Source organism: Centropristis striata, chromosome 21 (assembly GCF_030273125.1).
Source record: "Centropristis striata isolate RG_2023a ecotype Rhode Island chromosome 21, C.striata_1.0, whole genome shotgun sequence".
Taxonomy (NCBI): Eukaryota; Metazoa; Chordata; class Actinopteri; order Perciformes; family Serranidae; genus Centropristis; species Centropristis striata.
The window spans coordinates 26,502,609-26,515,881 of NC_081537.1; the positions used below are offsets into that span (position 1 = coordinate 26,502,609).

Genomic DNA, 13,273 nt, shown 5'->3' on the forward strand with positions numbered 1-13,273 from the left:
ATAAATACGTTATATAACGAAATAAATTGGAGGGAAAACAATAATTCAGCAGCAAACACATTTTCATGGACAAAATTTCAAAACTTTTCCATGACTTTTTAAGGACCCGAAATAAAACGTGTGTCGGTTTAGGCTCAAACTTGTTTCAAGCATCAGATAAAATTATTCTTAATTAATTGTTAACTCAAAGAAGATAAATAGACAGAATATAACCGTACAAGAGGAAAGAAGTAAGATACGTAAGTAAAATAAATAAATAAATAAATGCATTTAAAATAAATGCAAAAATAAATACACTTAAAATGAATTAAAAAAACATGCAAAAGTATATAAATAAAACAATTTAAAATAAAAACAAAAACAAATAAATTAAAAATAAATAAATTTAAAACTTGATGAATATATAAAAAAACATTTATTTATGTTTGTTTTTGGGAGCTTTTGTCGTCAATATTCTAAAAGATTTCATTTAACAAAATTTGTAAAAAAAAAAAAAATCTAATAATTGAGTTACATTTTGTAAGAAATATCTTTATTTATAATAATAATAATAATAATAATAATAATAATAATAATAATACAAATGTGTATATGTGTCACCTGTATGGTGATGATGAGGATGTCGAGGGCGTACGGTTCCTCTGGCGTGGACAGTGACTTCCTCTGGCTCTGAAGTTTGGTCACCTGCATCCATTTCCCGCTGAACAGCGAGTGCTGGCTCTCCGTGTCGCGGATGGTCACCAGCAGCACGTTGCCGTGGCGATCTTTGATGGGCTCGTAGTGGACACGGCCCAGGTTGTGAGTCCCCAGGAGATTCTGCAGGACCAGCAGGTAAATACACACTTTTACATGTTACAAGATTATAATATTAAAATGATATATATATAATTAGTTAAGTATTTATTATTTTTTCAGAAATATATATTTATTCTTATTATTTATATTCACTTATTATTTTATCAGTATAATAGTTTGTTTTTATTATTATTTTAAATACATATAATACATTCACATTTTTTTTGCAAATGGATTAATTTATAATCATTTTATTTTATTTTTTTAAAAATAATTAATTATTTAATAATCAGTATTATATTTAATTTTTAATATATTTTATGTATATTTACTGTTATTTATTTATTTGTTTATTTGCAAAGCATGACATATTGGTCTCTTTTTTATTATTATTATTATTATTATTATTATTATTATTCTAATTATTTAAAAATATATATTTTATTTATTATTTTAAATATATTTGAATTTGTATTATTTTTATGTATTAAAAGTTAGTGTGTAAGTTATTTATTTTATTTCCAAAGTATGAAATAATAGTTTCATTTTATTTTTAATAAATATATATTTTTACATATTTCTATGTTTTAATCATTTCTATTCATGAATATTTTGTATTCATAAAGTTGCAAATAGGGAAAAAAAATAAATAAATATATATATATATATATATATATATATATATATATATATTATCATGATTAGTATTTTCTATTTTTACTTTTTTATTTGCTGTGTTGAAAGCTCCCTTGCAGATATTAAACCTGTTAACATTTTTATGATATTACAAACTATTTTACAAAGATTTTTCACTGATTAAAGCTGTATTCTTTTATGTTTTAAGTCAAAAAATCAAACAGATACATATACTGATATAAAATCAATTTATGAGCTGAAACGTATTAAATTACTTCTTCATAGATATCAGGTTATCATAATGTGTTTTACTTTTTTTAGAAAGATTTAGAGAACATGTCACACAGTCTGTCTCTGCAACTGAAAAGCACACGAAAAACAGAACAAACGGAATAAATGACTTTGAAATAAATCAAATGTGAATCTGTGACTAAGTGCAAGTTTAAAATGCTGCATGACGTCACTTTCAGTTTCATGTCTCGGATGTTTCGGGAGCTGACCTGCAGCTGGCCGGCGGCAGTGAGCATCTTGTGTCGTGCCTGCAGGGTGGAGGACGACGACATGGACACGGACATACTCTGTCTCAGCCACCGGACGTCCTCCCACATGCAGGACAGCTGCAGGGACACAAAGACAGAAAGAGAGACGGAGAGAGACAGAGTCAATAAACTGCAGCTTTGTGAAACAATGTGCTTTTATTTGTGCGATGTGTTCGGGGGCAGCAGGTCGGATATAAAACAGCTGATTACTGCAGAGAACAGCAGACTGCAGCTGATCAACATTGAGAGGAAGTGACAGCGTCGAGTGTCTCGATTAACAGCTCCATCACAAGTGAAAAGACACCTTCCAACCAAAGTGTCTGATTAACAGGCTGCATGTTGTTTATTCAACAGGTGTGGAAAGAGAGATTCTGCTGTGTCGGAGTCTGTTACACCAGCTTCACCTATTTAAACTGAACTTAACAACGGCGGCAGGAAAACAGACCTTTTTATATAGATATTGCACCGATGTCTAATATATGACATTGCTATAAATTAGTATATATTATACATATAATAAATTACATTACCAAACCAATTCTAGGAATGATAACAGAGAAAATAGAGAATAAATAAAAACACAATAAATTGCTAAATAAATATCAATTCGGTATGTTCAGTGTCAGTCAATGCTCACTATTTAAATAAAAATGGATGGATGGATGGATGGATGGATAGACAGACAGACAGACAGACAGACAGACAGGCAGGCAGGCAGGCAGGCAGGCAGGCAGACAGGCAGGCAGGCAGGCAGACAGACAGACAGACAGACAGACAGACAGATAGATAGATAGATAGATAGATAGATAGATAGATAGATAGATAGATAGATAGATAGATAGATAGATAGATAGAACCAAATCGATAAGAGGAAAGTATCAACGAAAACTAATTCATAAAAAGTTGACGCTCTGCTTTGCATGCTGGGTAAAAAAACTGTTACCTTGGTGAACCAGAGGAAGTCCTGCATCAGGGAGCTGCTGTACGAGTCATCCACCTCCACGATGGGGATCTGGTCCTCTGCCGTCACCAGCAGACTGTCCTTATGGTAGAAGACAGCGGCCAGGTAGATCCCCCTGCAGACACACATTGCAGTGCATCATGGGAAGGCTACCTAATATATTAACCTCCAAAAAGCCACTTCCTGTCACTAACAGGATGTGCGTGTGCTGCTGTGTGGATTAGTTTCTCAGTATACATTCTCTGCTTCTTGTTTCATGTATTTATGTCTTTAGACTTTCAGTGGGCGAAAAAATTACAAACTCTATTTAGATTGAAACTAGATCTTAAGATTTAAACAGAAATGTTAACAATTTAAATGTGAACATGAGAGAAAGTTTCAAACCTTTTCAGTGTTTTCACAAACTTGTTGGAGGAGTTAAAAAGATGTTTCAGACTTCTGGAGACCGACTGCTTCCTGCTTGGGTTCTGGAGCTTTGAGGTGTCTGAAGAAAAGAGAAGAAGAAAAACATCTACTTTCTGCTTTTATTGATCAGTTTTAAGTCAGGGTTACGTCCTGCATGCTTCAATTTTTAAAGTGTAACCTTTACAGATCTTGCTTCTTCTGATGGATTTGAAAATGGTGAGAGGCTAAACTCTTCTTGACATTTATTTCCTAGTTTTAATCTTTAAAAGTGAGATTTTGTGCACAAAGATTGAGAAACAGAAACAAACGTGTGTGTGAGTGTTTCTGTGCGTTTATGAGGTCAGCAGGGTCGAGTCACTCTCCCATGTTACTCTGACTGAACGTTATCTTATCTCTCGTTCATTCGTTCGGCTGTCTATCTCTACAGCCCCCCTCTCTATCCTCTGTCTCTCCCTCCGGCCTAGCGAGGATGGTGGCCGGCCGCTCAGCGATGCCAATCTCCAGACCGCAGCGCCCCTTTCTACTCCGGCTAATTTAAGCGTCACATAATGACCATCCTGTAAACAGACGGCAGACGTCTGACGCTCACAAACATGTTGGAAACAAACAAGCCACCGGACAAACGGAGAACAGGATGGAGACGTAGTAGTAGTAGTAGTAGGAGGAGGAGGAGGAGGAGGAGGAGGAGGAGGAGGAGGAGGAGGAGGAGTAGAGGACTTGAACATACAGGAGAACATTTTAGAGGAAGAGTCCAGAGGTCACCAAAGTCAATCAGATTGTTTCTCTGGGAAACATCAAAATCTTCACAAAATAATAAATACAGAAGATAAAAAGAAAGAACATGTGGGACTTAATTTGTTTATATTTAAAAAGCTAGAAATTAAACCCTCAGCCCTCACCCAGTATGGGCCCCTGTGGTGTCCCACAGGGGCCCATACTGGGTTCCCTTTCATTATCAATTTATATAACACATTTATGTCGTAATTTTATCAAAACCCCTTGTGTTTTCTTCCATTCATAGATAACTGGCGTTGGTGGGCAGTAGATCTTTAGGGGGAGACATAGGTCAACGGTAGATGTCACATAGAAGTGGTTTACATCATCTGAAAGCTGGAACCTGAACAATAATCTGAGATGCAGCTTGGCACTGTGTTTACTAAGCAATTCATTAAAATGTTTCAAGTGTATAATGGATTAGAACTTTATGATAGGAGTATATGAAGTCCATTTTCATGCCAAATTTTTTGCCTTTTTTTGTCGAGAATTGATAAAAATGGTCAAAACTCCCTCCAGAATCCCATTTTAAGACACCAAGATCTTGAGGAACAAAACAGAAAAAATACATGCTGTGATTTGGTTTAAAAATCTTGACATTTTGCAGATTTCTGTATTTTTGGCAATTGTATGGCGAAAAGTGATTTCACCTTTGACTTTATAATTTCTAAAACTATTTTGTCCTTTCATGAAGCTCTCGATTTTTGCCCCGGCAGTATCTGAACATGTAGCTGTGATTTTCTCAGCAAGTCGAGTGGACGAGGAACAGAGAGATTCAGTCCAGCTCTGAGAACAAACACAGTGTGTGTGTGTGTGTGTGTGTGTGGTGAAAAAAACCCACAGTCACTCAACCGAGTCAGAGTCAACAGCTATGATGTCACTGAGGTCACTGCCAACACACACACGCACACACGCATACACAAACAGTCGAGATGTTTTTCAGAGGATTTGTCAGCGCTGTGCAGAATAACTACAAGAGTCATTAATGTGTGTGTTTGAATTTATGTTTGGAGTACATGCTCAATTAGTCATTATCCCAGCTGTAATGTACACCCACCGTGTGTGTGTGTGTGTGTGTGTGTGTGTGTGTGTGTATGTGAGAGAGAGCCAAAAATAAATGTGAGATTAATCAGTGTTCAGGTACAAAACCAGCACTGTAGAGCAAAGAGCTCATTTAATAGCCTGAATATCTTACTTTATTGTGTGTGTGTGTGTGTGTGTGTGTGTGTGTGTGTGTGTGTGTGTGTTCCCCTATAGATGCTGTATAATGTGGTGGATCTTGTTGTTAAGACCAGAGCGGCATTGTTTTCTAGGTTTTTGAAGTGGAAATGCCCTTTCAGTCTTAGCAAAAAGCAGTAAGGAAGATTATCTCGGGTAAAATTGCTGTTTTTTTCAATGGAGTCTGGTGGCTTTGAAGAAAGCATAAAGACCTGTTCCACATCGTAAAGTTTGAGCTTAGTATACCGTAAACGTACTTGTACTTTTTTGAAAAGTTGTTTCAGGCGTTTAAAATACTAAACCCTAACCCTAAACTGTAACCGGAGTGTTTCATCAGGTTTTGAAACAACTATGCAGCAAAAATATGACTTTTTGTTAGAAACTTTTGACCTTACAAAACTAGGATTAGCTCACATCAACAATTTTTTTTATTGCTCAATTGATAAACAAACTTAATTTTAATTTATATTTAATTTTTAAGTCTCAGTACAGTGATGCTCTGCCAGGTAGCTATATGAACGCTTATTTTAAATCAGTTTTATTTACATGAGAAGAGTAATTAGGTAACATACATTAATAACAGCATGAACGACGGATGAGAACAAACACGAACAGTTCAGACTGAACTGAAACTTCTTTCTCCTCATTAATCAGCTCCGCTTGTGTTTTTCATTTCTTTATTTATTCAGAGTGACGTGAGGCGCAGCACAGTAGGCCGCCGCGCTGCTGTCACATTATCCACCTGTCAGAGCCGGTTAGCCTCCAGCGCCGCAGACACACTGAGACTTTTTACAGCCGGAGAACCTCAACCTGTTACTGAAATAACAAGGACAGAGTGTGTGTGTGTGTGTGTGTGTGTGTGAGAGAGAGAGAGAGAGAGAGAGGCTCTCCCTGCCGCAGGTATGCTTGTGTAATGTTTTGGAGTCAAGCTGGAGAAGAAATTTAGTCATCAACTTAGAAACATTATTATTATTATTACAACTTTGAAAACAGAAATTACTGTACAACTTTCTGATAGTGCTTGCATGAATCCTGTGTGACGAATACTTCAGTCTGAGCTTAAATGATATTTAATTTAAAATGTGTCCAACAATCAGCTGTTATCATTAACCAGATGGTGTAAAAACTTGAAATAGTTTCTCCTCAGCGAGACTGTGGAGCCATGAAGGACTGCAGGCTGTTTACACAGAGCAGAGAGGAGAGGACAACAGAGGCTGGAAACATGGAGAGATCTTCCGTCTGAGCTGCCGCTTTAAGTTTGTGTCTCTACATGGAAATGGTGCTCTCTTGCTCTGAACATCAAAACCTGCTGAGAGGTTCAAAAAGTATATAGTATGGTCAGAGTTTGAACTTTACAGACGGTCCTCTTACAGATCATGTGTGATGTAAGTTTCTGTTAGAATTACTAAACAAAATGAAGCTTTAAATTGGGATATTTCTGTCAAAATCACTTTATTCTAAATATGTCATTTAGAACATGTCTAAAATAAATCCTTTGCACTAACCAGATCCTCGTTCATGTGGCAAATATTCACTGAAAATATGTTTACACAGAGCAGAGAGGAGAGGACAGCATATACTGGAAACATGGTAATAGTTTAATATTTAGAATATTTGGATCAAACATTTTTTACACTTGTGAGCACTTGGGAAAGTGTTGAATTTATGGATCCCATATTACTCCAATTATTATTATTATTTTTTATGATTTATGTCATTATAACTGTATTATTCTGCACAAAAGACATTTTTGAGTTGTTCCCACTTCTAGCCACAATTGTAGGATATCTATATTTTATATATATTCTAAATACTGCTGAGAAAAATGAGGACACAGTGAGTAAAATGTGACCTAAAGCTGTTTGTACATTTATTTTACTTTGGACAAACGTCGCTTGTATCCAGATAATATTGTTGATTAATGCTAGTATCACCTCAGAGAGGTGAAAAACAAGAACACCGCAAGGAAAATGTAACAGTATCAGAAAAACACTGTGTTCAGGTAAACTGTAGAGACACAGACACAGTCAAAGAGCATCTGGTGAAAATTGTGGAGCTTTTAGCAGCTACGGAGACAGACAGAGACCAAACACCCACTCAGGTGGTATTCTGGTGAATCACAGGTTTCAGAATAAAGTTGAGCTCATCCAATCAGCGATGTGTTCAGGGATTATGACTGACGGCTGTTTGATTCGAGGTCTTCACACTAAACAAATGCAAATAGAAACTAAATCTTCTGATCAAACTATGACACTTACGTAAGAGACTGAACGTCTTTATTCTTCCACCTCACCTTCACCTCACAGTGCCATTCACACTGGGAGTCGGGGGAAGTATTCGTGAGGGACAAAAGAGATCTGAAGAAGACAGTTTTTAAAGATATATTTCTGCCACAAGCTTTCAGATTCTTTTTATCCGTTCTACAAACTTTGTGTTTGTTCAAGGTTTCGTTTTCAACACGATTTAGACTCTTATATCATCATAAGCTTACACTGAAATGTGCCAGGTGGAGGCAGAATTTTAGGTGCATATTACCAACCAGATTTTTATCAAACTGGAAAATTGGAATATGCACCAGTGCAATATCCAAATCACAGGTGCAGGATTTGTTAAAGGCAAAATATGTGTCAAATCTTACTGTAGTGGTGCAGAGACATCCTGGTCTACAAATCATGTTCTACAGGGGGCGGGGTTTATACCCTTTACTGCAGCCTGCCACCACTAGGGGGCGGGGTTTATAAGCTATACTGCAGCCTGCCACCAGGGGGCGGGGTTTATAAGCTATACTGCAGCCTGCCACTAGGAGGCGGGGTTTATAAGCTATACTGCAGCCTGCCACCAGGGGGTGGGGTTTATAAGCTATACTGCAGCCTGCCACTAGGAGGCGGGGTTTATAAGCTATACTGCAGCCTGCCACCAGGGGGCAGGGTTTATAAGCTATACTGCAGCCTGCCACCACTAGGGGGCGGGGTTTATAAGCTATACTGCAGCCTGCCACCAGGGGGCGGGGTTTATAAGCTATACTGCAGCCTGCCACCACTAGGGGGCGGGGTTTATAAGCTATACTGCAGCCTGCCACCACTAGGGGGCGGGGTTTATAAGCTATACTGCAGCCTGCCACCACTAGGGGGCGGGGTTTATAAGCTATACTGCAGCCTGCCACTAGGGGGCGGGGTTTATAAGCTATTCTGCAGCACGGTGGGGAGGCATAAAGTCAAATAAATAAAAGAAAGAATAATGAATAAAATAAAAAAAAATAATTTAATTAAATAAATAAAAAATCTGGGACAACTTTGATATGGCAACATTTTCGTGAAAATACATCTAGCCCTTTCCTGTGTGTGTTCAGACACACTCACCTCCGCAGCAGTAGTGTGTGTGCGTAGCTCGGACCTGCTGCAGCAGACGCTCCATGGCCTCAATGTGGCCCCTCCTCCTGGGCTCCCGGCCGTCGCTCTCCCTCCAATCTGAACACACGACCAGAGGACAAACTTTGAGACGACGTCCTCAATGAGACGCTAAAAAAAGCTCCTTTTCTGTTTTCTACAGTCTTACCATCGTTTTGTTTCCCTTGTTGTCTGATTGCAGTCAATTTCTGCATCTTTGTAGTCGTTTTGTGTCTCATTGTGGTTGGTTGTGTCTCTTCAGTCATCTCTTTGTTTGTTTGCAGTTGTTTTTGGTCTGTATGTCTATTAGCATCGCAGTGTTGATACTGACAGTATTCATAGTACAGTGCGGCTATTGGAAATGTGCACTTCTTTAAACAACAGGTAAAATTACTGCTTTTGTCAAAGGAGTCTGGTGGCTTTGAAGAGAGTGATATGTGTTGCTGTGGACAGGGGCTGCAGATAAACACATTTTTGTCACCTTAAAATTTTTTTATATCAGTTAGTGTATGTTACATTTATAATACTTCCTCCTCTTTACCTTGCTGTCAGACAGCTCTTTCTGACAGGAACTAAGGCTGTTATCTATGATCGCTTCAAAGCCCCCAGACTCCATTAATAAAAACAGTAGTTTTACCTCTCAGATGATGGTTTGGTGTGTTTGTTTGTGTTATTGTGTGACTTTCTGATCTGAACTAACCCACAGTCCACAACAGGACATTCTGTGCTGTGATTTCCAACTTAGCACAGCTAGCACTGACATTCATAGCTAACTGTGGTAACATGCGTTGGTGTTTTCATTTTTAAAAAAAAACCCAAAAAGAACGCAGATGGAGGCGAGCCTAAAAGGAGTAATCATGTTTTGGATGTCTCCCTTCCTTTTTAAATCATGCAAAAGCTGACATATGCACACACACACACAAACAAACGTACGCACACACACACACACACACACACACACACACACACACACACACACACACACACACACACATCCTTTCAAAGCCAGACAAATGTGTCAAAAACACACATACACACTCAGCCCAAGGCTAAAGTACTTGAATGTGCAGAGAGAAAGCGAGTCGTGACGGAGAGACAGAACCGATGTTCCCGAGCGGAGAACATCCAGATGATTCAGTGTTTACTGCTGACCACCGAGCTCACCTACAGAGTGAACTCGCTAACTTATCAGCATTCAGGTGCTGTCCATTTCTGTTTTTCTTTCTTTTAGTGAGCTCTGTACGTATTGTATATAGTTGTTCATTTTACAGTTCATTTTTGTATATAATGTTTTCTAGCATTTTTGATCATTTTCCTACCGCTAACCACTTGTTTAGTGTCTGAGCTTAAGCGAGGTTCGCCAGTTAAGCTGAAGTGATTATCAAAATGTTCAAAATGAATGGTAAATACCATGAACAATATGCAGACAGTGAAATGAGAAAGACAGCTTTAAAAGCTGCCGTAACAAAGTGTGTCACAAACAAAGAAATAAAACAGCTCAAAGAAAAGATAAAAAAAATAATAAAACAACAGATAAAATAATTAAGAAAACACAAATATACAGGACATTACTTGTCATTTGTAATTTAAAAAATAAATTACTGTTATTATTGTTATATCTATTTTGATTGATTTTTTTTGTTTGTTTAGTTTCCTGTTTCCCTCTATCACGTTATCATAACACGTTTCGACCTACAGAGATGTTTTAAACTGCTGTATTAAATGAGAGTATCAGGATTAAAGAGTGTAAGGTGAACTCACTGGAGGGAGCAGCAGATGGAGGGAGGGAGGAGGTAGGAGGACCCCAGCCCTTCATGTTATAGGCCAACACTCTCACGTAGTACAGACGACCCTGAAACAAAAACACAGAACAGCGCGTTAATCTGACACATGACTTGATGACTTCACAGTATAAAAACGAAGCAGTGTGGAGCTCTGCTGTCAGCTTCCCTCTGAAGGACTGGCTTAAAACTCCATGCCATAGTTTTGTCTCTTTCTATAGGTGTTTAAGTGTCTTATTAGATGTTTTGTCTTTTTGTTTTTTTCTTGTCATTTTGTCCATTTGTAGGTGTTTTTTTTTGTCTTGTGTCTTTTTGCATCTTTTTATAGACGTTTTGTGTCTTTTTATAGGTGTTTTTTCTTTTTGAGGTGTTTTTTCTTTTTATGGACATTCTGCGTCTTTTTGTCGTTGTTTTGTCTTTTTGCATATTTTTTCTTGTTTTGTGTCTTTTTGTGGTGTTTTTTTTGTATGTCATCCTGTGTCTTTTTGTTGTCATTTTGTCTCTTTTTATACTTGGTTTGTGTCTTTTTATCTGTGTTTTTGTAGTTGTTTTGTCTTCATGGTCTTTTTGTCATCATTTTACACCTTTTGATGGTAGCTTGTGTCTCCTTGTGGTGTGTTTTTTGCTTTCTATTTTTGTTTTCATTTTGTGTCTTTTTGTTGTAATTTTGTGTCATTTAAAGATGTTTTGTGTCTTTCAGTTGTAGGATTGTGTCTTGTGTGTTTTGTGTATATTTGCAACCTGGGTTCACATTTGCAGTAAGAGTTTTTCAGCTGGGGCGGTCTGAATCTCTGAATATTTTCTGTGATTAGCCTAAATCTGCATTCCTTTCTGAATTCTGAAAAATTCATCTCTATGAGGGCAAGTGAGCAATTAAGTAGCCATCTAGGGTTGGAAACAACCCCCAGGTGTGAGCAATTTTGCACTTCAATTGGAAATTCCAACCATTCACAGCTCTGGCAGAGGGCGGGATCCAAAAACAAGGCTGCTCCCTTTAAATATCAGAGTTTCGTCTACCCAATTCGGGCAAAAGTCCTATGGTTGCGTTGAGAGAAGTGAAGTATATACTGGCAACATATACAGAATTCACTAAAAACCTATACTGACTGGGCAGTAAGAGTTTTTCAGCTGGGGCGGTCTGAATCTCTCTGAATATTTTCTGTGATTAGCCTAAATCTGCATTCCTTTCTGAATTCTGAAGAATTCATCTCTGTGAGGGCAAGTGAGCAATTAAGTGGCCATCTAGGGTTGGGAACAACCCCCAGGTGTGAGCAATTTTGCACTTCAATTGGAAATTCAAACCATTCACAGCTCTGACAGAGGGCGGTCTACGCTTGTCACAATCAGCCTGAATGCAAGAACAGCCGCGTTCAATTCCAATCACAGTATAACAGGGGCGTTTGCTTAAGCGTCAGCCGTCCTTGGGTAAGACGGACGAGGCTAAGATAAGCAAGTTTACCTGTGCAAGTTAACTGAGCAAAGGGAACCAGTCCTATTCCCTCCCCAGTCTTACAATATGTGCCACTCCATTCCTGTTGTGGTCTCCGGTCCACGCAGAAATCTTGCCAAAAGGTGCTGAAACCGAACTAACCTTCGGCTCCTCAAATAGTCCTCACATGATGTCACTTCCTTTTCCATGGGCCTGTGGAACTGCCAATCTGCAGTAAACAAAAGCGATTTTATTACGGCTTACACCAACCACCTTTCTCTTTAGCTCTTTGCTCTCACTGAGACCTGGATCAAACCTGAGAAGACAGCCACCCCTGCTGCTCTCTCCACTAATTACATCCTCTCCCACACCCCCCGTCCTTCTGGGCGAGGAGGCGGGACTGGCCTGCTAATTTCCAATAAAAGGAATTTCACCCCTCTGCTACATTCCATCAGATATGACACTTTCGAATACCATGCCATAACAGTAACTGCTCCTGTTAAAGCCTACGTTGTTGTCATTTACCGTCCACCAGACCAGCTGGGAGGCTTTACAGATGAGCTAGATACCCTGCTCTCTTCCATACCTGATCATGACTGTCCGCTGCTTGTCCTGGGCGACATGAACATCCACTTCGACAGTCCAGACTCTAATAACTTCATGTCATTAATTCATTCCTTTGACCTCCAGCTGGTCCAAAGTCTTCCTACTCACAAAGCTGGCAAGAACCTTGACTTAATTCTCATCCATAACTGTGCCACAGATGCACTGGTGGCAACGCCTCTCCACCTGTCAGATCACTTTTTTATCCAGTTTAATGTCACTCTATCAGAGCATCCCTCTGCTCCTGCACCAATGGTTACGTTCCGCCGTAACCTCCAGAACTTATCCCCAGCCCACTTCTCCTCTATTGTCGACTCTGCCCTACCTCCACTCAGCACATTCTCCTCTCTGAAGGCTAATGATGCCACTGACTCACTCTGCTCTACTCTGAACTCATGTCTGAACAGGCTATGTCCTTTTATCTACAAGGCCTGCTCGACCCAACCAATCCCACCCATGGTTGACCGATACCCTTCTTTCACAGCGTACCAAGCTCAGAGCTGCTGAAAGAAAATGGCTCAAATCCAAACTTGCCGACGATCTCATAAACTATCAGACACTATTGTCATTCTCAGGCAGCATCACTGATGCAAAGACTGCTTTTTACAACGACAAAGTCAACAGTGTCACTGACACCCGCCGCCTCCCCCTCCTACCTGCCTCACCGCGGACACATTTGCATCCTTCTTTACAGGCAAAGTTGCAGCAATTAGCAGCTAATTCTCTGACCAGCTCATTCCCCACCC

At 38.9% G+C, this 13,273-nt stretch overlaps 1 protein-coding gene across 2 annotated transcripts in view; it reads right to left on the reverse strand.

The window, feature by feature from the left end:
* ankfn1 (ankyrin repeat and fibronectin type III domain containing 1) overlaps positions 1-13,273 on the reverse strand; it is a 148,441-nt gene that overhangs the window by 22,780 nt on the left and 112,388 nt on the right. For both annotated transcript variants that reach the window (XM_059324571.1, XM_059324570.1), the window contains exons 13-18: positions 10,476-10,566; positions 8,688-8,795; positions 3,316-3,415; positions 2,914-3,046; positions 1,932-2,048; positions 601-816 (exon numbers count right to left, since the gene is read on the reverse strand). In XM_059324571.1, the coding sequence (XP_059180554.1) occupies positions 601-816; positions 1,932-2,048; positions 2,914-3,046; positions 3,316-3,415; positions 8,688-8,795; positions 10,476-10,566 (765 nt within the window). The remainder of the gene's footprint in view (positions 1-600; positions 817-1,931; positions 2,049-2,913; positions 3,047-3,315; positions 3,416-8,687; positions 8,796-10,475; positions 10,567-13,273) is intronic.